General features: G+C 32.3%; 1 protein-coding gene across 3 annotated transcripts; it reads right to left on the bottom strand.

The window, feature by feature from the left end:
• Positions 1-728: 728 nt before the first annotated feature.
• LOC111420615 (ABC transporter ATP-binding protein/permease Hmt-1) lies at positions 729-25241 on the bottom strand. 3 transcript variants are annotated; one of them, XM_071200976.1, is made up of 8 exons: positions 25066-25241; positions 24540-24843; positions 24288-24487; positions 16004-16151; positions 15428-15605; positions 9290-9870; positions 1171-2141; positions 729-1117 (listed from the first exon to the last, which is right to left on the bottom strand). In XM_071200976.1, the coding sequence occupies exons 2-8, from the start codon at positions 24834-24836 to the stop codon at positions 1006-1008; spliced, it is 2487 nt and encodes an 828-aa protein (XP_071057077.1). In that variant the 5' UTR covers positions 24837-24843; positions 25066-25241; the 3' UTR covers positions 729-1005. The 3 variants fall into 3 exon arrangements, with proteins under 3 accessions (XP_071057077.1, XP_071057076.1, XP_071057078.1); XM_071200975.1 differs by having other exon boundaries at positions 24933-25078; XM_071200977.1 differs by having other exon boundaries at positions 15428-15602; positions 24933-25078.
• Positions 25242-25574: the final 333 nt, after the last annotated feature.

The following is a 25574-nucleotide window of genomic DNA, read 5'->3' as shown; positions in this document are numbered from 1 at the left end:
AACGCTGCCTTTAGATCTATGAATAGGGCGTAAAGCTTCCCTCCCTTCCCTTCCAGCTCTTTATCCACCAAGTGCTTCAATATGTACACGTTATCTATCGCGCCCCTTCCCTTTCTAAATCCTGCCTGTCCGTCCGGTAAGATCCCTTTCTCTTCCATCTCTTCCTCCAACCTCTGCAGCAGCACCTTCGCATATATCTTGTACGCCGAGTCCATTAAGCTAATTCCCCTATAACTTTCCACTACTCCCTTCACTCCCTTCTTGTACAAGGGGCTTATTATCGCCGTCCTCCATCCATTCGGAAACCCTTCCCCTTCCCAAACTCTGTTCAGCGCTTCCAACAACTTTCCCCTCACTTCTCCCGTTGCCTCCAGCCATGCCTCATTCTGGACCCCGTCCTCCCCTGGAACCTTCCCCCTCTTTAGTCCCCCCAACGCCGCCTCCATTTGTTCCCCGGCCATCTCCTCTCCTCTCCGCCCCCCTGTATCTACCTCCTCTACCCGCCTCTCCTCTTCCCCCTCCAGCAGACCCTTGAAGTAATCTCTCCACTCCGTCATTTGTATTTCACTGGTTATTTCCTCTCTTACTTTCCTTATTTTGTTTATATATTTCCAAACTTGAATCATATTATAATATATTTATAATTGCAGGAAAAATGTTTTAATTAAAGTAATAATTTGCTTTAACATTGCTGGGATATGATAGATGATGGAAAATAAAAGTTTAAATTTTATAATATAAAAGAAATTTATGTCGAACAATAATAACAATTTCATTAATGCTCCTTACTTAACCCTAAATTTATTTAAACCTTAACAATTTTCTTTACCATCAAATAACTACAACAAGAAAATAGCTACAAATCATTAATCAAAAAAAAAATTAGTTTTTATAATGAGTTTTTTTGGGTCAATACAAGACAAAATAAAAATAAAGAGTTAACTGTACGTACTTAAAATATAAGATAGATATCTTAACTAAAAAAAAAATTTATTATTATTTTTTTTAACTCTCGCTCCTTTGGCTTTGTTCAAGGGATGACTCCCCATCACGATTTTCTAGCTGCTTTTGCCACATATCCGCGTAAATTCCTTCTTGACCAATTAAATGCTCATGTCTAAAAATAGAAAATTAACAAAATAAGCAAAACAAATATTTAAAACAATTTACCTTCCCCTCTCAACAATCTCCCCATCTTTTAACACTAAAATTTCGTCCGCATGGATAATCGTCGATAACCTATGCGCCACGATAATCGTGGTATGATCCGCGCACATCTTATTCAAAGACTCTTGAATGTTTCGTTCCGTTTGAGTGTCTAAAGCACTCGTTGCTTCATCCAATAAAATAATTTGGGGGGCTTTTAAAAGCGTTCTTGCAATCGCAACTCTTTGTTTTTCCCCGCCGCTCAATCGCAACCCTCTCTCCCCTACTTGGGTGTCATAACCATCGGTGAACGTTAATATTCGATCGTGGATATCAGCCCCGCGAGCTGCTTGGTAAATATCAGCATCCGGAGCGGTGATGCGCCCGTATTGAATGTTATATTTAATGGTGTTGTTGAAAAGCACGGTGTCTTGAGGGACCACCCCGATATTTCGACGCAACGATTCTTGGGTAACCGTTTTTATATTTTGACCATCGAGGATTATCGAGCCGGTTTCGACGTCGTAAAAGCGGAATAACAACCGGATTATGGTGCTTTTCCCGCTACCCGAAGGACCAACTAAAGCGACGGTTTTTCCGGGGGGGACACTAAACGTGATATTTTTGAGAACGAGCTTTTCGGGCATATACCCAAAGCTAACGTTGTTGAATTCGATCGATCCGTGCTTTATAATCAACGATCCTGCTCCCGGAGCGTCGATAACTTCTTGTTCTTCCTTCATTAAATCGAACATGTTCTCCATATCGACGAAATTCTTTTGGATCGCTCTGTAATACGTCCCGAACCAATTCAAAGGCACATAAAGCTGCACGATGTAACTCGCAAACAAGACGTAATCACCCACTTGTAAGGTGTGCTCATCAACCACCATATGGACGCATAACAAACTTCCGGCCAACAAACCACCGCAAATTATTATGTTTTGTATCGTATTTAAAATGTTTAATGTTATGGTACTTTTCCATTCTTCAACCTCAACAAAAAAAAATATATATAGGCATTAATTAAAAAAATTTGTTAATAAAAGTTGTTTGTAATCTTATTCGTAACTAATATTGTTTATAAAAAAATTCGATATGATCAATAATTATTAGGATAGCTTCAAAAATATTGATTTATATACTAAAGTCCAGTATACAGCGCTACCTGGTTAAGGTAATAAAAATTTTTGTTAAGATAATCGATTTGTAATCACGTTATAAACAAATATTGTACGAAAATATTTTTGATTAAAATGATATTTTGGTTTGAAATTGATTTGATATAACAACATACTGTTCAGAGGGAAATTAAAAGTTTGTTTTATCGCAAAAAGTAGTTTAAAATGTAATTCTAAATAAATGTTATTTATAAAACAATTCGATACAATCAATAGTTATAGAGATAATCTCAACAATATTAATCTATATAGTAGGAAATAATAACAGTATACAGCGCCACTTGGTGGAAATATCAAAATATTTTGTTAAGATAGTCGATTTCTAATCACATTATAAAGAAATATTGTACGAACAATGTTTGATTAAAGTAATATTTTGCTTTGAAAGACCAGTGTGAAGTTACCCATAAACTCCATCCATAAAAAAAACTTTTTTGTTTGTGCATCAATTAGTAGGGCACAGAACTTTTGTAACAAAACGATACGATTTCCCCCCTCCACTCGTTCTCAGCAGAAAATTTCATACAAAAGTTGTTCTAAATTAAATTCTAAAACAATTTTCTCAAAAAAATTTTTTTGAGGCTATGTTCTTAATTATTGATCAAATCAAAAATTTTTATTAACAATATTTGTTTAGAATTACTTCAGGAACAGTGTTTGTTAATACAATTTTTTGTTAACTTGAAATTTTAATTTCCCTCTGAATAGTATCCTATCAAAATTAATTATCTCGATAATTATTGTTTTTATCAAAAAATGTTTTAAATAAAATTTGTTTCAATTTCGATTTTGAATCAATTATCTTAATAAAAAAATTTTACATCTCTATTAATTAAGAATCTAAGTATAATTATGTATAAAAACGGAAAAATTATTATTTTGAGGTTATCTCCTTAATTATTGATTAAATGAAATTTTGTTAACAATATTTGTTAAGAATTTCATCAGGAACAGTGTTTGTTAAAACAATTTTTTTCTAACTTAAAATTTTAATTTCCCTCTGAATAGTATGCTACAAAAATTAATATTTTTGAGGTTATATCCTTGTTGTTGATTTAATCAAAAAATTTTGTTAATAAAATTTGTTTAAAATTACTTCAGGAACAGTGTTTGTTAATACAATTTTTTGCTAACTTGAAATTTTAATTTCCCTCTGAATAGTATCCTATCAAAATTAATTATCTCGATAATTATTGTTTTTATCAAAAAATGTTTTAAATAAAATTTGTTTCAATTTCGATTTTGAATCAATTATCTTAATAAAAAAATTTTACATCTCTATTAATTAAGCATCTAAGTATAATTATGTATAAAAACGGAAAAATTATTATTTTGAGGTTATCTCCTTAATTATTGATTAAATGAAAAAATTTTGTTAACAATATTTGTTAAGAATTGCATCAGGAACAGTGTTTGTTAAAACAATTTTTTTCTAACTTAAAATTTTAATTTCCCTCTGAATAGTATGCTACAAAAATTAATATTTTTGAGGTTATATCCTTGTTGTTGATTTAATAAAAAAATTTTGTTAATAAAATTTGTTTAAAATTACTTCAGGAACAGTGTTTGTTAATAAAATTTTTTGCTAACTTGAAATTTTAATTTCCCTCTGAATAGTATCCTATCAAAATTAATTATCTCGATAATTATTGTTTTTATCAAAAAATGTTTTAAATAAAATTTGTTTCAATTTCGATTTTGAATCAATTATCTTAATAAAAAAATTTTACATCTCTATTAATTAAGCATCTAAGTATAATTATGTATAAAAACGGAAAAATTATTATTTTGAGGTTATCTCCTTAATTATTGATTAAATCAAAAAAAATTGTTGACAAAGTTTGTTTAGAATTGTTTCAGGTACAATTTTTGTTAACACAATTTTTTTCTAACTTAAAATTTTAATTTCCCTCTGAATAGTATGCTACAAAAATTAATATTTTTGAGGTTATATCCTTGTTGTTAATTAATAAAAAAATTTTGTTAATAAAATTTGTTTAAAATTACTTCAGGAACAGTGTTTGTTAATACAATTTTTTGCTAACTTGAAATTTTAATTTCCCTCTGAATAGTATCCTATCAAAATTAATTATCTCGATAATTATTGTTTTTATCAAAAAATGTTTTAAATAAAATTTGTTTCAATTTCGATTTTGAATCAATTATCTTAATAAAAAAATTTTACATCTCTATTAATTAACCATCTAAGTATAATTATGTATAAAAACGGAAAAATTACTATTTTGAGGTTATCTCCTTAATTATTGATTAAATGAAAAAATTTTGTTAACAATATTTGTTAAGAATTGCATCAGGAACAGTCTTTGTTAAAACAATTTTTTTCTAACTTAAAATTTTAATTTCCCTCTGAATAGTATGCTACAAAAATTAATATTTTTGAGGTTATATCCTTGTTGTTGATTTAATAAAAAAATTTTGTTAATAAAATTTGTTTAAAATTACTTCAGGAACAGTGTTTGTTAATACAATTTTTTGCTAACTTGAAATTTTAATTTCCCTCTGAATAGTATGCTATCAAAATTAATTATCTCAATAATTATTGTTTTTATCAAAAAATGTTTTAAATAAAATTTGTTTCAATTTCGATTTTGAATCAATTATCTTAATAAAAAAATTTTACATCTCTATTAAGTAAGCATCTAAGTATAATTATGCATAAAAACGAAAAAAATATTATTTCGAGGTTATCTCATAAAATCCAAAATATACATATACAGGGTGTACCTGAATGACTGCAACAAACTTCAAGGGGTGATTCTTTAGTGAATTTTAAGGGTACTTTGATATATGAACCATGGGCGACTTCGGCTCCCCTAAGGAGCTACACCCCTCCAAAAATGGCGGAAAATTTTGGTTTAATTTTTTTTTCTCAAAAACCATAAACGCTAGAAAAATGAAATTTGGGGAATATGTTTAATTCATAATAGGGCATGTTTTGACCCTATTTGTACTTTCAACCTACCCCTCTAAACTACTAAACGTAACCTCCCCCTTTACATTTTTGCTAGTATTTTTTTTATGCAGATGATAAATACATTAAAAAAATGTTATCTAGGTAGATGAAAGTATCCTAAAACTTTTTTGTCTCGTTAAAATTTTTCCAAAAACGACTAATTTTTGAGAAAAAAAATAATAAAGCAAACACTGCACGTTAAACATCGGGGTTGTCGATCAAAAGTTGGAATGAATTTTTATTGAAAAAATCTTAGTAGGCTCTGTAATCTTTGTCAGAAATATTTTTGACGTTTAAATGTCAGTGTTTTTCTTACTATTATTATTGTTTTTCAAATTAATTTTAAATAAAGTTCTATCGCATTTACGCTCGTTCACTCGAAGTTTCAAAAATTCAAATAAAACAATAATAATAGTACGAAAACCACTGACATTTAAACGTCAAAAATATTTCAGACAAAGATTGCAAAACCTACTAAGATTTTTTCATTAAAAATTCATTCCAATTTTCGATTAACAACCCACAGCTTAACAGTTAGTGTTTGCTTAATTATTTTTTTTCTCCGAAATTATTAATTTTTCGAAGAACATTACAGAGACAAAAAAGTTTTAGAATAGTTTTATCTATCTAACTGAAATTTTTCCAATGTATTTATCATCTTCATACAAAAAATCTAGGCATAAATTGAACGGGGGTGGTTACGTTTAGTAGTTTAGAAGGGTAGGTTGAAAGTACAAATAGGGTCAAAACGTGCCCTATTATGAGTTAAACATATTCCCCAAATTTCATTTTCCTAGCGTTTATGGTTTTAGAGAAAAAAAAAATAAACCAAAATTTTCCGCCATTTTTGGAGGGGTGTAGCTCCTGAAGGGAGCCGAAGTCGCCCATAGTTCATATATCAAAGTACCCTTAAAATTCACTAAAGAATCACCCCTTGAAGTTTGTTGCAGTCATTCAGATACACCCTGTATACTAATATACCAGTATACAGCGCTTTGTTAAGATTATCGATTTCTAATCACGTTATATAGAAATATTGTACGAAATTTTTTTTGATTAAAGTAATATTTTGCTTTGAAATTGATTTGACATAAAAATGTACTGTTCAGAGGGAAATTAAAAGTTTGTTTTATCGCAAAAAGTTGTTAATAAAAGTTGTTTAAAATGTAATTCTAAATAAATGTTGTTTATAAAACAATTCGATATGGCCAATAATTATTGGGATAATCTCAAAAATATTGATTTATATACCAGTACACAGCGCCACCTAGTGGATATATCAAAATTTTTTGTTAAGATAATCGATTTTTAATTTCTTTTGTAATTTATACAAAGTACCGTGGTTCATGACGCCTGTTTTCGAGCCAAAATGGCGGTTTGACAACTTGTCACTGCATCTCACGACCTTTGATTATATATAATATGGATTGAGCCAACGAGAGAGATAGCTTGCACAAGGTGATCGAACCGAGATAGACATAGAAGCGTACTGACATATAATGGGCGTGCGTTAATTTTGGCGGTAAATTTAAAACAAAATTAATAAAAGAAAAAAGAAAAAAAATAAAATAAAATAAAATTTCCTTATTATTTATAATACTTACAGGTGATGTGAAACAGTATTATCGCGAACTTTGCACACGAAACAATACATTTTTAAACATAACGGTGTGACTGGCTGTGACACAACAAAACGATAAACGTCAAATGGAAGAGGTTTGACACTTTTGTGCGCATGCGCCCATCTGTTTAGTACCGTTTTATGTCTATCTTTGTTACACTTTCATATTATCGCTTTCCATCTGCGTCTATTCACTTTGAGCCACATTTTTGTTAGTAGATATATTCAGTTAGCTCAATCCATATTATATATAATCAAAGCTCACCACTTATTTACAAAAATATTGCCGTCTTGTTGCCTATGGAGTTGCAAAAATAGCAGTAAGAAGGGCTTTCGACTCTTAAGAGTACCACGAGAAAAAAGAAAGGAGTTTTGGCGTAATGTTATCAATAGAACGACATAGTTTTAAATTTCCCGCTTGACTTTCGAGCTAAAATGGCGGCAAACCGCGGTACTTTGTAGATCTAGGGACTTTAGTATATAGTAAAGTCCCTAGATTTACAAAGTACCGCGGTTTGACGCCATTTTGGCTCGAAAGTCAAGCGGGAAATTTAAAACTATATCGTTCTATTGTTAACATTACGCCAAATTTCCTTTCTTTTTTTCTCGTGGGGAAGAAAGAAGAGTCGAAAGTCCTTTGTACTGGCATTTTTGCAACTCCAAAGACAACAAGACGGCAATATTTTTGTAAATAAATGGTGAGATGCAGTGACAAGTTGTCAAACCGCCATTTCGGCTCGAAAACAGGCGTCATGAACCGCGGTACTTTGTATAAATTACAAAAAAAATTAAAAATCGTTTTAAATTTCCCGCTTTATTTTCGAACCAAAATGGCGGCAAACCGCGGTATTTTGTAAATCTAGGGACTTTGTTATATACCAGTATACAGCGCCACCTAGTGGATATATCAAAATCTTTTGTTAAGATAATTGATTTTGAATTACTTTATAAACAAATATTGTACGAAAAATTTTTTGATTAGTGTTATTTTGGTTTGAAATTGATTTGACGTAAAAACGTACTATTCAGAGGGAAATTAAAACTTTGATTTACCGTAGAATGTTACTAATGAAAGTTGTTTGAAATGTAATTCTACATAAAAATTGTTTATAAAAAAATTCGATTCGACCAATAATTATTGAGATAATCTCAAAAATATCGATTTATATATCAGTATACAGCGCCACCTAGTGGATATATCAAATTTGTTTGTTAAGATAATAGATTTTTAATTACTTTATAAACAAATATTGTACGAAAAATTTTTTGATTAATGTAGTATTTTGCTTTGAAATTGATTTGACGTAAAACCGTACTGTTCAGAGAGAAATTAAAACTTTGATTTATCGTAGAATGTTACTAATGAAAGTTGTTTAAAATGTAATTCTAAATAAATATTGTTTATAAAAAAATTCGATTCGACCAATAATTATTGGAATAATCTCAAAAATATTGATTTATATACCAGTATACAGCGCCACCTAGTGGATATATCAAATTTTTTTGTTAAGATAATCGATTTTTAATTCCTTTATAAACAAATATTGTACGAAACATTTTTTGATTAATGTAGTATTTTGCTTTGAAATTGATTTGACATAAAAACGTACTGTTCAGAGATAAATTAAAACTTTGATTTATCGTACAATGTTACTAATGAAAGTTGTTTGAAATATAATTCTAAATAAAAATTGTTTATAAAAAAATTCGATACGACCAATAATTATTGGGATAATCTCAAAGATATTGATTTATATACCAGTATACAGCGCTACTTAGTGGATATATCAACATTTTTTATTAAGATAATCGATTTTTAATTACTTTATAAACAAATATTGTACGAAAAATTTTTTGATTAATGTAGTATTTTGCTTTGAAATTGATTTGACATAAAAACGTACTGTTCAGAGATAAATTAAAACTTTGATTTATCGTACAATGTTACTAATGAAAGTTGTTTGAAATGTAATTCTAAATAAATATTGTTTATAAAAAAATTCGATACGACCAATAATTATTGAGATAATCTCAAAAATATCGATTTATATATCAGTATACAGCGCCACCTAGTGGATATATCAAAATCTTTTGTTAAGATAATCGATTTTTAATTACTTTATAAACAAATATTGTACGAAAAATTTTTTGATTAAAGTGATATTTTGCTTTGAAATTGATTTGATATAAAAACGTACTATTCAGAGGGAAATTAAAATTTTGTTTTATCGCAAAATGTTATCAATAAAAATTGTTTCTAATCTAATTCTCAACAAATAATGTTCATAAAAAAATTCGATACGATCACCAATTATTAAGATATCCTCAAAAATGTGATATATATACAATTTAATTTTAAATAATTACCTGAAAAGTTTTAATCGCTTCCCTAAACGCATCAACTTCATACTGTTCAGCGCCATAATACTTAACAGTTTCAAAATTCAACAAAGAATCAACACTTCGAGCCCTCGTTGCATTATCGGCCAAATTCATTCGCCTCTGATACTTCGTTCTCCACTCCGTGATAACAATCGTTAAAAGAATATACAACCCCATCGTTGTAAACACAATCAATCCGAACCAAACGTTAAAAGCGACGACAAAGAACGCAACGGCGATGATGATGTCGATAATCGTTGGGGTGATCGAGAATAAGATGTAATTTAAGAGGTTATTAATGCTGTCGGTGCCTCGATCCATGATTCTTAAGACTTCGCCGGTTTTTCGGGAGAGGTGCCAACGTAGCGATAGGCTGTGGAGGTGGCGGAAGAGTTCGACTTCGATTTCGCGGGTGGTGTATTGTTGGATTTTTATCCATAAGAATGTGCGGAGGTTGTTTAGGAAGCCCATTCCGCCGGTACCGCCGCCTTGGAGGAATTTGAAGCCGACGTAGATTAGAACGAAATCCCAACGGAAAGTTACTGGTACCACAGTCATACTATCAACTAAAAAAATAAATTAATTTGAGTGAGAAAAAAAAATTTTAATGTAAGTAAATTATGGTTTATGATGGACATTTTTAATATAACACTTTAACTACCAGGATTTTAAATAATCACCACAACGAAATAAAACTACACGATACTGCCTATAAAAGCCTACATAATATATTGCTTAACACTTTGTGTCCCGACAGTGCTTTAAAGTACCGGTAGTTTCAAACAGTCATTTTAAAAAGAAAGCAATGAGCTTTAATTTAAAATAAGTCTCTTTCCTTAATTTCAATAAACACGGCTTTGAGGAATTTTTAAAGTAGCATCTTTTTTGACACTTTTAGGTTATACGAAAATGTAAGTTTCGTTACATTTTTTTTCTTAATATATTTCCAATCCAACCCATCAATTATTATACATCATTTTAAAAAGAAAGTTTTGAGTTTTAATTTACATTAAGTCTCATTCCTTAATTTCAATAAACACGGCTTCCAGGAATTTTTAAATTAGCATCTTTTTTGAAACATTTAAGTTATACGAAAATGTTAGTTTTAACTCAATACTCTTTTTCTCAATATTTTTCTAATTCAACCCAACGATTATTATACATCATTTTAAAAAGAAAGCTTTGAGCTTTAATTTAAAATATGTTTCATTCCTTAATTTCAATAAACACAACTTCCAGGAATTTTTAAATTAGCATCTTTTTTGACACTTTTAGGTTATACGAAAATGTAAGTTTTATTTCAACATTTTTTTTATCAATATTTTTCCAATCCAACCCAACGATTATTATACATTATTTTAAAGAGAAAGCTTTGAGCTTTAATTTAAAATAAGTTGCATTCCTTAATTTCAATAAACACGGCTTCCAGGAATGTTTAAATTAGCATTTTTTGACATTTTTAGGTTATACGAAAATGTAAGTTTAATTTCAACATTTTTTTTCTCCACATTTTTGTGATCCAACACAATCATTATTATACATCATTTTAAAGAGAAAGCATTGAGCTTTAATTTACATTGAGTCTCATTCCTTAATTTCAATAAATACGACTTCCAGGAATTTTTAAATTAGCATCTTTTTTGAAACATTTAGGTTATACGAAAATGTTAGTTTTAACTCAATACTCTTTTTCTCAATATTTTTCTAATTCAACCCAACGATTATTATACATCATTTTAAAAAGAAAGCTTTAAGCTTTAATTTAAAATATGTTTCATTCCTCAATTTCAATAAATACGGCTTTCAGGAATTTTTAAATAAGCATCTTTTTTGACACTTTTAGGTTATACCAAAATGTAAGTTTTATTTCAACATTTTTTTTCTCAATATTTTTCTAATTCAACCCACGATTATTATACATCATTTTAAAAAGAAAGCTTTGAGCTTTAATTTAAAATATGTTTCATTCCTCAATTTCAATAAATACGGCTTTCAGGAATTTTTAAATAAGCATCTTTTTTGACACTTTTAGGTTATACCAAAATGTAAGTTTTATTTCAACATTTTTTTTCTCAATATTTTTCTAATTCAACCCACGATTATTATACATCATTTTAAAAAGAAAGCTTTGAGCTTTAATTTAAAATATGTTTCATTCCTCAATTTCAATAAATACGGCTTTCAGGAATTTTTAAATAAGCATCTTTTTTGACACTTTTAGGTTATACGAAAATGTAAGTATTATTTCAACATTTTTTTTCTCAATATTTTTCCAATCCAACCCAACGATTATTATACATCGATTTAAACAGAAAGCTTTAAGCTTCAATTTAAAATAAGTTTCATTTCTTAATTTCAATAAACACGGCATCCAAGAATTTTTGAATTAGCATCTTTTTAGACACTCAGATTATGCGAAAATGTTAGTTTTTGCTCAATATTCTATCAGATTTTCGTCGTTCTGTAGCTACAGGTTTGATAAATAAATATTCAAATTTACTGCGACCACGAAAATGTCGTAGCGCAAGTTCTAAAGAAAGAGGAAGTTGTGAAAATAGTTCTGTCAAAGCTAGACCCCACTCAAAATGTACTGCGTGCAATGTTTATTTATGTTGTAATGAAAGAAAGATCTGTTTTTCTGAATATCATAATGTGATTTAGCTAAAGCAAGTGTTACTTATTTTCTAACGTAATAAAAAAATTAGTATTATTTTTATATTGGCAATAAAAGTTTTTGTTTACTGCAACATCACTAAAATATATTTTTATGCCTGAAGGTACTCTCAAGTACCATTATCCCCCTGCAATGGGGAGATTGCATATTTTGCTAAAATTGATTCTAAAGGCCTTTACTGAGTGTATTTTAATAGCGTTTTAATTCTGTCACAAAGTTTCAAAACTTTTGACTTCTTTTGACACAAAGGGTTAAAATAGTCTTGGCAAAAGATAGATAATACCTATACAAGGCTATATACTGCTTGAAATAGTCTACACACTGGTGGCAGAAGACAGATGCTCCCTGTAGAAGTCTATATACAGCTTGAAATAGTCTAGACACTGGTGGCAGAAGACAGATACTGCCTGTAAAAATCTATACTCTGCTTGAAATAGTCTAAAAACTGTTGGCATAAGATAGATACTACCTATATATTGCTTGAAATAGTCTAGAAACTGGTCGAAGAAGATTAAATATTGTTTACAGAAGATTGATACTGCCTATAGAAGTCTATATACTGCTTGAAATAGTCTAGAAACTGCAGGCAGAAGATTAAATGTATTTGGCAGAAGATAGATACTGCCTATAGAAGTCTATATATTGCTTGAAATAGTCCAGAAAGTGTTGGCAGAAGATAGATAATACCTATACAAGGCTATATACTGCTTGAAATAGTCTACACACTGGTGGCAGAAGACAGATACTGCCTGTAAAAATCTATACTCTGCTTGAAATAGTCTAAAAACTGTTGGCATAAGATAGATACTACCTATATATTGCTTGAAATAGTCTAGAAACTTGTCGAAGAAGATTAAATATTGTTTACAGAAGATTGATACTGCCTATAGAAGTCTATATACTGCTTGAAATAGTCTAGAAACTGCAGGCAGAAGATTAAATGTATTTGGCAGAAGATAGATACTGCCTATAGAAGTCTATATATTACTTGAAATAGTCTAGAAACTGCCGGCAGAAGATTAAATGTATTTGGCAGAAGATAGATACTGCCTATAGAAGTTAATATATTGCTTGAAATAGTCTAGAAACTGTTGGCATAAGATAGATACTACCTATATATTGCTTGAAATAGTCTAGAAACTGGTCGAAGAAGATTAAATATTATTTACAGAAGATTGATACTGCCTATAGAAGTCTATATACTGCTTGAAATAGTCTAGAAACTGCAGGCAGAAGATTAAATGTATTTGGCAGAAGATAGATACTGCCTATAGAAGTCTATATATTGCTTGAAATAGTCTAGAAAGTGTTGGCAGAAGATAGATAATACCTATACAAGGCTATATACTGCTTGAAATAGTCTACACACTGGTGGCAGAAGACAGATGCTCCCTGTAGAAGTCTATATACTGCTTGAAATAGTCTAGACACTGGTGGCAGAAGACAGATACTGCCTGTAAAAATCTATACTCTGCTTGAAATAGTCTAGAAACTGTTGACATAAGATAGATACTACTTATATATTGCTTGAAATAGTCTAGAAACTGGTCAAAGAAGATTAAATATTGTTTACAGAAGATTGATACTGCCTATAGAAGTCTATATACTACTTGAAATAGTCTAGAAACTGCCGGCAGAAGATTAAATGTATTTGGCAGAAGATAGATACTGCTTATAGAAGTCTATATATTGCTTGAAATAGTCTAGAAAGTGTTGGCAGAAGATAGATAATACCTATACAAGGCTATATACTGCTTGAAATAGTCTACACACTGGTGACAGAAGACAGATGCTCCCTGTAGAAGTCTATATACTGCTTGAAATAGTCTAGACACTGGTGGCAGAAGACAGATACTGCCTGTAAAAATCTATACTCTGCTTGAAATAGTCTAGAAACTGTTGGCATAAGATAGATACTACTTATATATTGCTTGAAATAGTCTAGAAACTGGTCGAAGAAGATTAAATATTGTTTACAGAAGATTGATACTGCCTATAGAAGTCTATATACTACTTGAAATAGTCTAGAAACTGCCGGCAGAAGATTAAATGTATTTGGCAGAAGATAGATACTGCTTATAGAAGTCTATATATTGCTTGAAATAGTCTAGAAAGTGTTGGCAGAAGATAGATAATACCTATACAAGGCTATATACTGCTTGAAATAGTCTACACACTGGTGACAGAAGACAGATGCTCCCTGTAGAAGTCTATATACTGCTTGAAATAGTCTAGACACTGGTGGCAGAAGACAGATACTGCCTGTAAAAATCTATACTCTGCTTGAAATAGTCTAAAAACTGTTGGCATAAGATAGATACTACCTATATATTGCTTGAAATAGTCTAGAAACTGGTCGAAGAAGATTAAATATTATTTACAGAAGATTGATACTGCCTATAGAAGTCTATATACTGCTTGAAATAGTCTAGAAACTGCAGGCAGAAGATTAAATGTATTTGGCAGAAGATAGATACTGCCTATAGAAGTCTATATATTGCTTGAAATAGTCTAGAAAGTGTTGGCAGAAGATAGATAATACCTATACAAGGCTATATACTGCTTGAAATAGTCTACACACTGGTGGCAGAAGACAGATGCTCCCTGTAGAAGTCTATATACTGCTTGAAATAGTCTAGACACTGGTGGCAGAAGACAGATACTGCCTGTAAAAATCTATACTCTGCTTGAAATAGTCTAGAAACTGTTGGCATAAGATAGATACTACTTATATATTGCTTGAAATAGTCTAGAAACTGGTCGAAGAAGATTAAATATTGTTTACAGAAGATTGATACTGCCTATAGAAGTCTATATACTACTTGAAATAGTCTAGAAACTGCCGGCAGAAGATTAAATGTATTTGGCAGAAGATAGATACTGCTTATAGAAGTCTATATATTGCTTGAAATAGTCTAGAAAGTGTTGGCAGAAGATAGATAATACCTATACAAGGCTATATACTGCTTGAAATAGTCTACACACTGGTGACAGAAGACAGATGCTCCCTGTAGAAGTCTATATACTGCTTGAAATAGTCTAGACACTGGTGGCAGAAGACAGATACTGCCTGTAAAAATCTATACTCTGCTTGAAATAGTCTAAAAACTGTTGGCATAAGATAGATACTACCTATATATTGCTTGAAATAGTCTAGAAACTGGTCGAAGAAGATTAAATATTGTTCACAGAAGATTGATACTGCCTATAGAAGTCTATATACTACTTGAAATAGTCTAGAAACTGCCGGCAGAAGATTAAATGTATTTGGCAGAAGATAGATACTGCCTATAGAAGTTAATATATTGCTTGAAATAGTCTTGAAACTGATGAAATAAACTTATGAATTAATTTTTTCTATGATTAATCAACATAGAGTACCAATATTAAAATTAATCTAAACCATATAAACCATAATCCACCCTTACTCTTTACTACCACCAACTTACCAATAAATTTCGAATAAATCGGAACATACAAATTAATAACTCGTCCTCCCGCCAACAACAAAAAACAAAAAATCACCCGAAACTGCAAACAACAATCCTTTTTCGGCCACAAAAACGGCGCCAAGGTGCACATCTTCTTCCAAAAGTTCTTCCATGTCGATTGATTATCATTCCGCTGCTGGAAATCGCCACGCAAACCAAAAACAAACAAAAAAAAAATTAAATCAGTTTAAATCAACCAAAAATAATTAATTACTTTCGCCAATTTCGTTCTGGTCTTTGCAAACATTTTATTTTAAGTTGCCAAAAAGCAAAAATCAAAGCAAACCATTCACCTTGATGATGACGTTCAGGGTGACGTTCAGTTTGCTCAGCTTGATGCAGCCGGTCGTTCTCGGTCGAATCGGGACGTACTTATCGTATAACGTAGCTCGTTTTCGGGTCATTTTGTTTTAATCAAATTTGAATGTAACCATTTGGAAGGGTACTTTAAATTTCGATTCGATTCGATTTTGACCACCAAAATTACGTCAAAACGTTGACACTTAATTTAGAAAAAAAATAATTTTGACTCACCGCTCCCGTTAGGTTCCTCGTTGAATCGTTCAAACTGAAATAATCGACCGTTTGCATAATTCCCGGTGCTTTTAACCCGAGTACAAAAAGGATGAGGCAGGAGAGATATCGTAGGATGAAAAGAACCATCTCAAGGTGATCTGAAAGACTTTAAAACGCACAAAATTAAATATAATTCAAGAATCATGTTGCTTAAAAATCGACAATTTTTTTTAATCAATGGATATTACTCAAGTAAGCATTTCATAAATTAAACCATGTGCAATCTTACGCCAAAGAAAGGAAATATCATATATTGTTGACGACAGCAATTCGGCCGTCGACGTAGGTAATAGGAATAAGTAGAATAGAATAGTATGGGAAGTCTTAAGCAAGCTCTCATCGATTAAACTCACGACCGGTGTAATTGTATTATAAGGAAAATAAAATATGTTTTAAAATCAACACTTTGTGTTTAAATAAAAATCTGATAAACTATAAAGTAAAGACATTACATGGCGATGCTGCCAGCCCTGGACATTAAAAACTAGTAATATTATGTGTAAAAAAAAAAGTAGAAGATTATACACTGAGATCAGAAGAAATAGTCCAACAATTAATCGTAGTGATTTGGATAGCTGCAACAACATTGAGCGTTACTGTTTTCATAATATTAACAGTAGTTTGCGTTTTCTGTAAAAACTACACAAATTAAAACGGAAAAATGGGTTCAACTAACACTAAGGAAGAGGTTATCATTTCTCAAGCTGGAAACAGTGGAGGAACAACGGTGGAAAATGGAAAGAAATACAACATTTTAGAAATTTGCGCTGTCGTTATTGGTATCTTCATTGTAATCGGTATGATACGTTGTTTTTATAACTATTGTAAAAGATGTTTAATTAAGAAAATACGACAAGAAGTAACTAGAAGTCATGAAAATAGATTAGATCAAATAGAATCAAGTGTATAGATATGATAGGGTAAATATAGATATGATAGACAGATTTAATGAGTTAGCTGAAAAGTTAGAGAAGTTTGCAACAAACGTTGGAAAGGATAATAAAGAACAGCGAGCAAATTTAGATTTAATTTTAAGAAAGCTTAGGACACTAGATCAATTAGAAGCAGAATTAGGAGAATTAAAAACAAATTATACGTTAGAAATAATAATAATAATAATATATCTCTTTATTATCCAACAGGAAGACCCAATTACAGGATAATGTACAACAAAGAGAAGAAAAGGTAAAGTGAGATGTGAAGCGCACAAAACAAAAATTAATAGCAATTCAGATAAATTCAAAACAAAAACAAGAGAAAAAAAAAATAATAATATGTCACAATAGGGATATTTTACAAATTACAAAATTAATAAGGGATATACAGGGTGTCCCGTTAAGCGTACGGAGCGGCTGTATCTCAACAACGGTAAGGCCTAGAGGTTTGGGAAAAAAATCCTTATAAGCAAAGTGGGCAAGAGAAATAGCTGGAAATTAGTTTGAAGTTCGTAATTCGACCGCTAGGGGGCGTAACTGCCATTGAGAAACATAAAATTCCCGCTATCTCAGAAAGTTAGACGATGAGCTATAACGTTGACAACATCATTTAGTAGCTTGGATAATACCGCATCGCTTTTGTTTTGCGATATTTCTCATATCTGTCATAATAAGGGAGGGGGAGGCCAATGCGTTTTCAAATGTTTACATTTTAATATCTCCTGGACCATTCAACCGATTTGAATATTTTTGGTCTTGTTTGAAAGAGCATTTCATGCTCTTTTAAAAGATATTTTCAGTAAGACCGCTTGGTTTAAAACAAATAAGCTAGAGAGCGTTATCTGCAGCGGTTACATATTTTTGTGATTTTTGAAAAAAAATTAAATGGAACGGTACTATTTACTTCACAGACCGTTAATCACCATAAAATTTGCTAAATATTAGTGACAACCGCATCTCGATATCTCCATCCATTCTCGAATTATAAAAGAAAATGTTAAAAATTCGTATATCTTAATCGGATCAAGTTACCTTAGGAAACAAATAAGAGAGAACAAAAATTTTATTACTCCTTCACACTTTATCCAAGCTTAGAACTGCTTCAAAACTACTTTTGAGGGGTGTTGAAAAGCCAACGGATCAATGAAAGATCAACAATGATAATAAAACAAAATAAACCAAAACACTTAGAATAACTTAAATTTTTGGCAAAAATAACTCACTAATGTGCGAAATGCCTTCCATAAACCTCGATGCATTTATTTAATCTAGTCTCGACGAAAAAAAAGCGCTGCTTATGTCTCGGCTCTGGACACGTTTCTACTGGTATTTAGTGTTTTGTCATATTTTCCCTGGTTATTGGTTTTTCTTGAAAAGTCAGGTCGTTTAGTCTACCCAATAGATAAAGGGGTGAAAGCAATGTGGGTTTTGCTCGAACCAAGAATGCATATTATGCAAGTTTACATCAGCTTGTGGACAGATGCTTCATGCATCCATAGCATTTGTGATAAAAGGTTTGGATTTGCCCAAATCATATTTAAAAGTCAATGGTAATAGTTCAGTCTGTTATCATAATCGGTATCTGTTAAGACCTGATGTAAAACAACGTGGTGGAGATATTATTCTCTTGAGAACTCTTGTGGACAATTGTTTTCGGAGTTCCCAGATTATGTTTGATCACATTGCGCACCAATGTGATTTACGAATTCATAGAGATGTCTGAATGGGCTACACGTTGCCAGTTTTCCGTAATCGCTAAGTCAATCTTAAAAACACTTCTAGAGAAAAATGTCTTTCTTTGTCGTAATTACATTGCACATTTTTGCCATGCAGTTGCATCGTATTCGAAACATGAAAATAAATCATCATACGCTTCTGCGTTAGTAAATGGCATGTTTACAGTTACCATGGTTATGTGATTTGTTTTTCTCAATGAGGTAACTGGATCCGATTGATGGCACTCGAATTTTTAACATTTTCTTCTGTAACTCGAGAACGGGTGGCGATATCGAGATGCGGTTTTCACTTAAATTTAGCAAATTTTAAGGTGACTAAGGGTCTGTGAAGTAAATAGTATCGTTCCATTTAACTTTTCTTCAAAAATCACTAAAATATGTAATCGCTGCAGATAACGTCCTCTAGCTCATTTGTTTTTAAGCAGACGGTTTTACTGAAAATATCTTTAAAAAGAGCATAAAATGCTCTTTTAAACAACACCGAAAATATTCAAATCGGTTGAATGGTCTAGGAGATATTAAAATGTAAACATATGAAAACGCATTGGGCTCCCCCTCCCTTATTATGACAGATATGAGAAATATCGCAAAACAAAAGCGATGCGGTATTATCCAAGCTATTAAATGATGTTGTCAAAGTTATAGCTCATCGTCTAAGTTTCTGAGATAGTGGGAACTTTATGTTTCTCAATGGCAGTTACGCCCCCTAGCGGTCGAATTACGAACTTCAAAATAATTTCCAGCTATTTCTCTTGGTCACTTTGCTTATAAGGATTTTTTTCCCAAACCTCTAGGCCTTACGGTTCTAGAGATACAGCCGCTCCGTACGCTTAACGGGACACCTGTATAGTTTAAATGGTAACTTCATTATTTGCGTTCCGTGCCATATGTGTCAGAGGCGCCCGCATGAGAACGTTGGTCCTAGCGATCGGCACCTGGTATGTGTTGCTATTCCTGATACCAGGTCTGGGTATAATGAATCCAACTCGAGCAAGAAGTGAAGGTGAGTCGACAGTACAATTGACGATGTTCGATAAAAATTTTCTACTAGCATCTTCTCTACGATTGTTCAAAGATGAAAAATTAAATTCTTCCAATAAGGCAACGTAGTCAACACCTCGCTCCGGATACTGACCAACTGTTTTAAAATGTAAGTATTTTAAGAACCTCTTCTGCACTCTCTCGAGCATGAGCTGATGAGAAGTATAATAAGGATACCAAACCATAGAACCATATTCCAATTTTGTACGAACAAACGCATAGAATGCAGCTACGTTGTTAAATTTTTTACATTGCCTGATGATGAAACTCAATGCACCAGAGGCTGACTTTACTATAGCGTTAACATGGTCTTTGAATTGTTTTCTGGTCATCGAATAATCATGTATCGTGTCAAATCTCGAATAGCGCGTTCTCTGCGTATTGCTTCAACTCCCACACTATAATTAAACCTTAATGGGTTATTACACCTTGTGTAAGATACGACAACGCATTTTGCTATGTTAAGGTCAATTCCATTCTGTATTGACCAGGAACTGATAATGTTCAGATTGTGCTGTAAGATAACACAGTCTTCAGGGGATGTAACACGAGCGAATATCTTTAGGTAATCGGCGTAAGCAAGCATATTACAATCAAGTCGTCGTAATAGATCGTTCAGATAAACATTGAATAGAAGGGGACCCAGGTTGGAACTCTGTGGAACACCAGAGCCAGCAGTGAACGTATTAGATTTAAAACCGTTGTAGCTCACATAGCAAAGTCTATTGGAGAGGTAAGACGAAATTAAATCCACGAAATCATTGGTAAATCCAAGACTGCAGCATTTAGAAAGAAGTATTCCATGATCTAATCTATCAAATGCCTTTGTAAAATCTGTGTAAATTATGTCAACTTGTTCCCGTTTATCCGCTGATGAACTGCGTTACCTCTGCTAAATTAGTCATAGTTGAACGACCAGTCATAAATCCGTGCTGATGATCAGATATGTATGGGCGAACACAGTAACTCATTCTAGAGTATAGCAACATATCATTAAATATATATATTATTATATATTTTATTATCACAATCGTCATTAACAGATCGAATGTCCCACTAACGAAAGACGAAACCTCTGTGCTCGCCAAAGGATTGAACTACGCAATCGCCCCGAAGAAGGGAGGAAATTATCTGCGAAGTGGAAGCAGTTGTTCGAGGGATGCCTGCACTGAAAGCCGAAGAGATCCGACAAGAAGTTGCGAGACCACCAAAATCCAACTTGACGGTTGGTGAAAAGAAGGCACTCCGATCTATAAAAGAAAAGTCAGAAATCGTCGTGTTACCAGCAGACAAGGGGAATGCCACCGTTGTTATGGACAGGAAAGAATACGACGACAAAATGATGAACCTACTGGACCCAGCCACCTACAGGAAGACCCCACATACAAAATCGTAAGAAAAATGAAGGAACTGATAAAAAGCACAGGAATTCCAGCAGAATAGCTGAAAGTTTGTTTGTGCACCAAGAATCTACGGACTACCGAAGATTCACAAACCAGACGTCCCCCTCCGCCCTATCGTCAGCGCCATCAACTCCCCAAGATACTAGCTGGCCAAACATCTTGCAAAGATTCTGTCTCCCTTTACAGGTAACACGGAATCGTATGTCAGGGATTCTACACATTTTGTGGAATCGGTAAAAGGTGTAAAGCTGAAGGCTGGGGATATGTTGGTAAGTTTCGATGTGGAATCCTTTTTTACTAGGGTACCAGTTAAGGATGCTGTAGAGGGTCTTCGCCGAAAATTCATTCCGGAAGGTTTACCAGAATACGTGCCAGATCTGGTGGAGTATTGCTTATCGTCGACGTATTTCAGCTGGAAAGGAGAATTTTACGAGCAGTTCGAAGGGGCAGTTATAGCTAATTTCTACATGGAATTATTCGAAGAGGACGCTTTGAAGAAGAGCCAGTGGAAACCAAAACTATGGCTCCGATATGTGGATGACACGTTAGTGATATGGCAACATGGTCAAAAACGGCTCCAAGAGTTCTTGGATCACTTGAACTCTCAACATCCTATGATTAAGTTCACTATGGAAACAGAAACTGCCAAAAAACTACCTTTCCTAGATGTGTTGGTCACCAGGACGACAAATGGAGATATAGAACTTGGTGTATACCGAAAGAAGATCCATACCAACAGGTACTTACAGGCATGTTCACATCATCATCCCCAACAGAAGAGGTCCGTGATCCGTACATTATTTCAGCGAGCAGCGAGACTATGTGAAGGAGAGAACTTGAGGAAGGAGCAACACTTTCTACGAGGCGTGCTGCAGAAGAATGGATACACTTCGAGGGACATCAACCAGGCCATCAAGCAGCGAAAGCAGAAGTGTAGCGAAAGTGTAACGGAACGAATTGCTAGGCACCTCAAGAAGAACGACATCGTAGTGCGGAACAAAATTCGGAACACACTCCCGATAGCCAAGGACAAACTAACTCCATTAAAAGGAGCGGGAGTCTATCGACTATCGTGTAGTTGTGGGAAGGTTTATGTTGGCCAAACTGGGCGCAACGTCGAGTGCCGCATCAAGGAGCATGAGAGGGATGTAAGGCTGAAGAAGATCCAGCAGTCGGCGGTTGCGGAACATTGCCATGCAGAGGGGCACCGAATAGACTTCGAACAAACAAAGGTGCTGGCTAGGGACAACAGATACTACCAAAGACTGACAAGAGAAGCCATAGAGATTCACCGACATAAAAATAACGTCAACAGAGAGGATGGCTGGGAGCTTAGCAGAACATGGAAGATGGTGGTGAACACGAAGACCTCTTCCCGCCTCACACCGGACGCGACGCAATTAGTTATTAATTAGCTTGTAATTAGCGTTAACTGATTATTAATTAGTTTTTCCGACTTATACAGGTGTCTCAGCGGGACCGGTCATTAGACGTTTCTGGGGTTCTGGTGAAAATAAAAATTTGAGAATTCAGACTTAAGTATTATCAATTACGATCTCTTCGACTAAAATATTTTCAGATTTCTCGCACTTCCGGTTATACCGGAAGTCGCCACCTACTTAATTTTTTTAAATGGAACACCCTGTATATTTTTACATATTTGGATTTGTCTGTTTTCATGGTTTATAAATAAGTTTACTTTTTGCAATTTGATTCGGTCGTTCTCGAGTGAGTTCAGTGAGGTCAATGAGTTATTTCAGAAATAACTCATTTGCCCAACTTGTCACACATATAATAATTGGCGAGTTTATTTATTAATATTAGTTTTTGTGATAGATAGTTGTAGTTTAGTGCATGAATAGATATAATGATAAGCAAACATTCACTTCCCAATGTTTATAGAAACTAGTTAACAGGTCTCTGAAGACGGTAATGTAACCGAAACTAGTAAGACAAATATATAAATAATCACCATAGTATATAATTTTAATTAATATTTACCTTAACGTAATTGATAATACTTAAGTCTGAATTCTCAAATTTTTATTTTCACCAGAACCCCAGAAACGTCTAATGACCGGTCTCGCTGAGACACCCTGTATAGTTACCGATTTTTGATCTCGTCACTTCGAACCAGTTTCTGAAGAAGGTTGCAACATGGCATCCGAAACGTCAAAAAAGAAAGTTTCTAGTGTTATAGTGAGTTTACACATGCATGGATTTAGTGGCGCCAATACAAACTGGCGCGCCAGTAAAATTAAATTGCATGTGTAAACATCAACTGGCATGCAAGTTGAAACCATGCATGCATGGATCGGAAAAGTCCGCACCCTTCTGAAATTACTGGCGCCAGTGATGAGTCTAAAACATGTAACCATGGCAACATAGGTGAGTGTCCACAAAAACACAAAATTTTTTAATGTCAAATTTAGGTTATGTTTCATTGCATTCAAATTAAATCCTAATTACGTTAACAGATTCAAAGATACTGTTTAATTATCCACATAAAACCTAGAATATATCTATTTTCGTTTCAGTTGAGGTCCTAATTTGTGTATATAGTTGTAGTACACTTTAAAATGACACTGGCGTGTCACTTATTTTTTACATGTGCCACGCGAGTGGCACATGTAATGTAAACCTTTACTGGCGTGCAAGTAGAACTGGCACCACTAAATCCATGCATGTCTAAACTCACCTTTAGTTCCAGTTTTAGTTCTAATTTTAGTTTAATTATTAAAACTTTTCTAAGGAATACTATGTGTAAAAATAAAAATTTAAATGAAAAAGTGATAAATAAGTTCATCACAGACAAAGAAAGAATAATGGATTTTAACTTTAAAACATAAGTAGGTATGTAGAAAGGTACATTAATAAATTTTTTAATAAATTAATAATTCATTTATATACCTAACTGAAATTTTGACTCTCAAATGCACTTATTTGTGTGTGGCACCCCAATTAATTACTTGTGACATCACATCAAAACATTAATGTGATTTTTCGGTATGTACTACACTTTTCATGTCTCCCTTTTTATTTTTAACGTGTTTTTTGAGCATTGATTAAGAAAAAATGGTCGATTTTTAAGCCACATTCTTGAATTTATCCTTTTTGGGTTTCATACTCTTTTAATTCAAACCACCAGCTTTTTTTGGCCAAATTTAAAAAGGCTAAGTTCTCAGAGATGTATGCCAGTGACCAAAACACCAATAAAACCAATCCATGGCCTCTTGTTGGAACGGAAGGAAGCAAATATTTCCTTTCTTTATTTATAATTAATAACGAGTATGGATAAACGAATATTGTTAGAACTAAATTAACAATCTAAAAAAAAAAGAAAATTAGTAAGAATACATTAAATCAATTAAATCTGTACCATATATCCATAAATTGTTTTATCATTAATAACCGTTCCTTGCAAAATAAATCGGATAACTTCCAAAAACGGTATGAATAAAGTAAAAATTATCTGCACCACATACAATCTTGACCGTACGATATGATTCGGAGATACTTCAGTCCCATATTTCTTGTATATAAATAATTGTATTGTTCCAAATATCAAAAGAAATAATCCGATTGTCGATGATGTTACAGTTTCTGAGAAGCATTGCGATAACCCATGGTTAATCCAAATATCCGATATGTTTATTCCAGGGGGGCAATACAACATTTTCTCTCTAACTCAAAATAAAACAATAATAACGTCATAAATTTCTTTGTTAAGATTTATTACGCAATTTAAATAACCTTAATAATATATACCCACCGCTTTTTGATTTTGCTTTTTCGATTATTAATTCGATTTATCAATTCATTAATATTTTTGTTTAGTCATTTGAGGTGATATTTTTATTTTAATAAGGTTAAAGTGAGGTTATGTTGCTTGTCAAAAATCTTACCTTATAAAAAGTCAAATGTCAAAAATTTTTTTTTAAAAATAACGTAAAGAATTAAATTAAATTGATTAAATTATTAATTTTGATACGGTAATAATGAATTTTGGGGATTTTTAAATAAATAAATGTGTATGACGAAATTGGATTACACTTGATACGAATCTAAGTTCATTGATGTTTATGTACCGAATGGATCAAAATTATTTGTAAATTTTTAAATAAACAAAGATAATTTTATTTATTAAATAAATAATCATTAATGCGATACATTTAAGTTCTAAATAAATAAAATTGATTCAGATATTTCACGTGATAAAAAGAAAGAAAACCCCAATAACGTGATTTATTCTGTGCAATTTACATAATAAATTATTCTTTTTGCTGAAACTTTGAATACTATAACTACCTATTTGCATGAATTAAATTCATTACAATGCTTTCTAGGTTTATAATAATGTGCCATACACTTGGGTTACTTTTAATAATTAATAAAAAAATCAATCAAGATTAAA

This window comes from Onthophagus taurus, unplaced genomic scaffold, assembly GCF_036711975.1.
Source record: "Onthophagus taurus isolate NC unplaced genomic scaffold, IU_Otau_3.0 ScKx7SY_15, whole genome shotgun sequence".
NCBI lineage: Eukaryota > Metazoa > Arthropoda > Insecta > Coleoptera > Scarabaeidae > Onthophagus > Onthophagus taurus.
This window is presented reverse-complemented; position numbering and strand designations above follow the sequence as displayed.

Excerpts from the sequence above, each read along its gene's own strand:
- LOC111420615 (XM_071200976.1), bottom strand. The coding sequence starts at position 24,836 with ATGTTGTATTGCCCCCCTGGAATAAACATATCGGATATTTGGATTAAC. Across the intron at positions 16,152-24,287 it reads TGGTGGTTTGAATTAAAAGA|TCTTTCAGATCACCTTGAGA; the intron begins GTATGAAACCCA and ends TGCGTTTTAAAG. Across the intron at positions 1,118-1,170 it reads GAGATTGTTGAGAGGGGAAG|ACATGAGCATTTAATTGGTC; the intron begins GTAAATTGTTTT and ends TTCTATTTTTAG.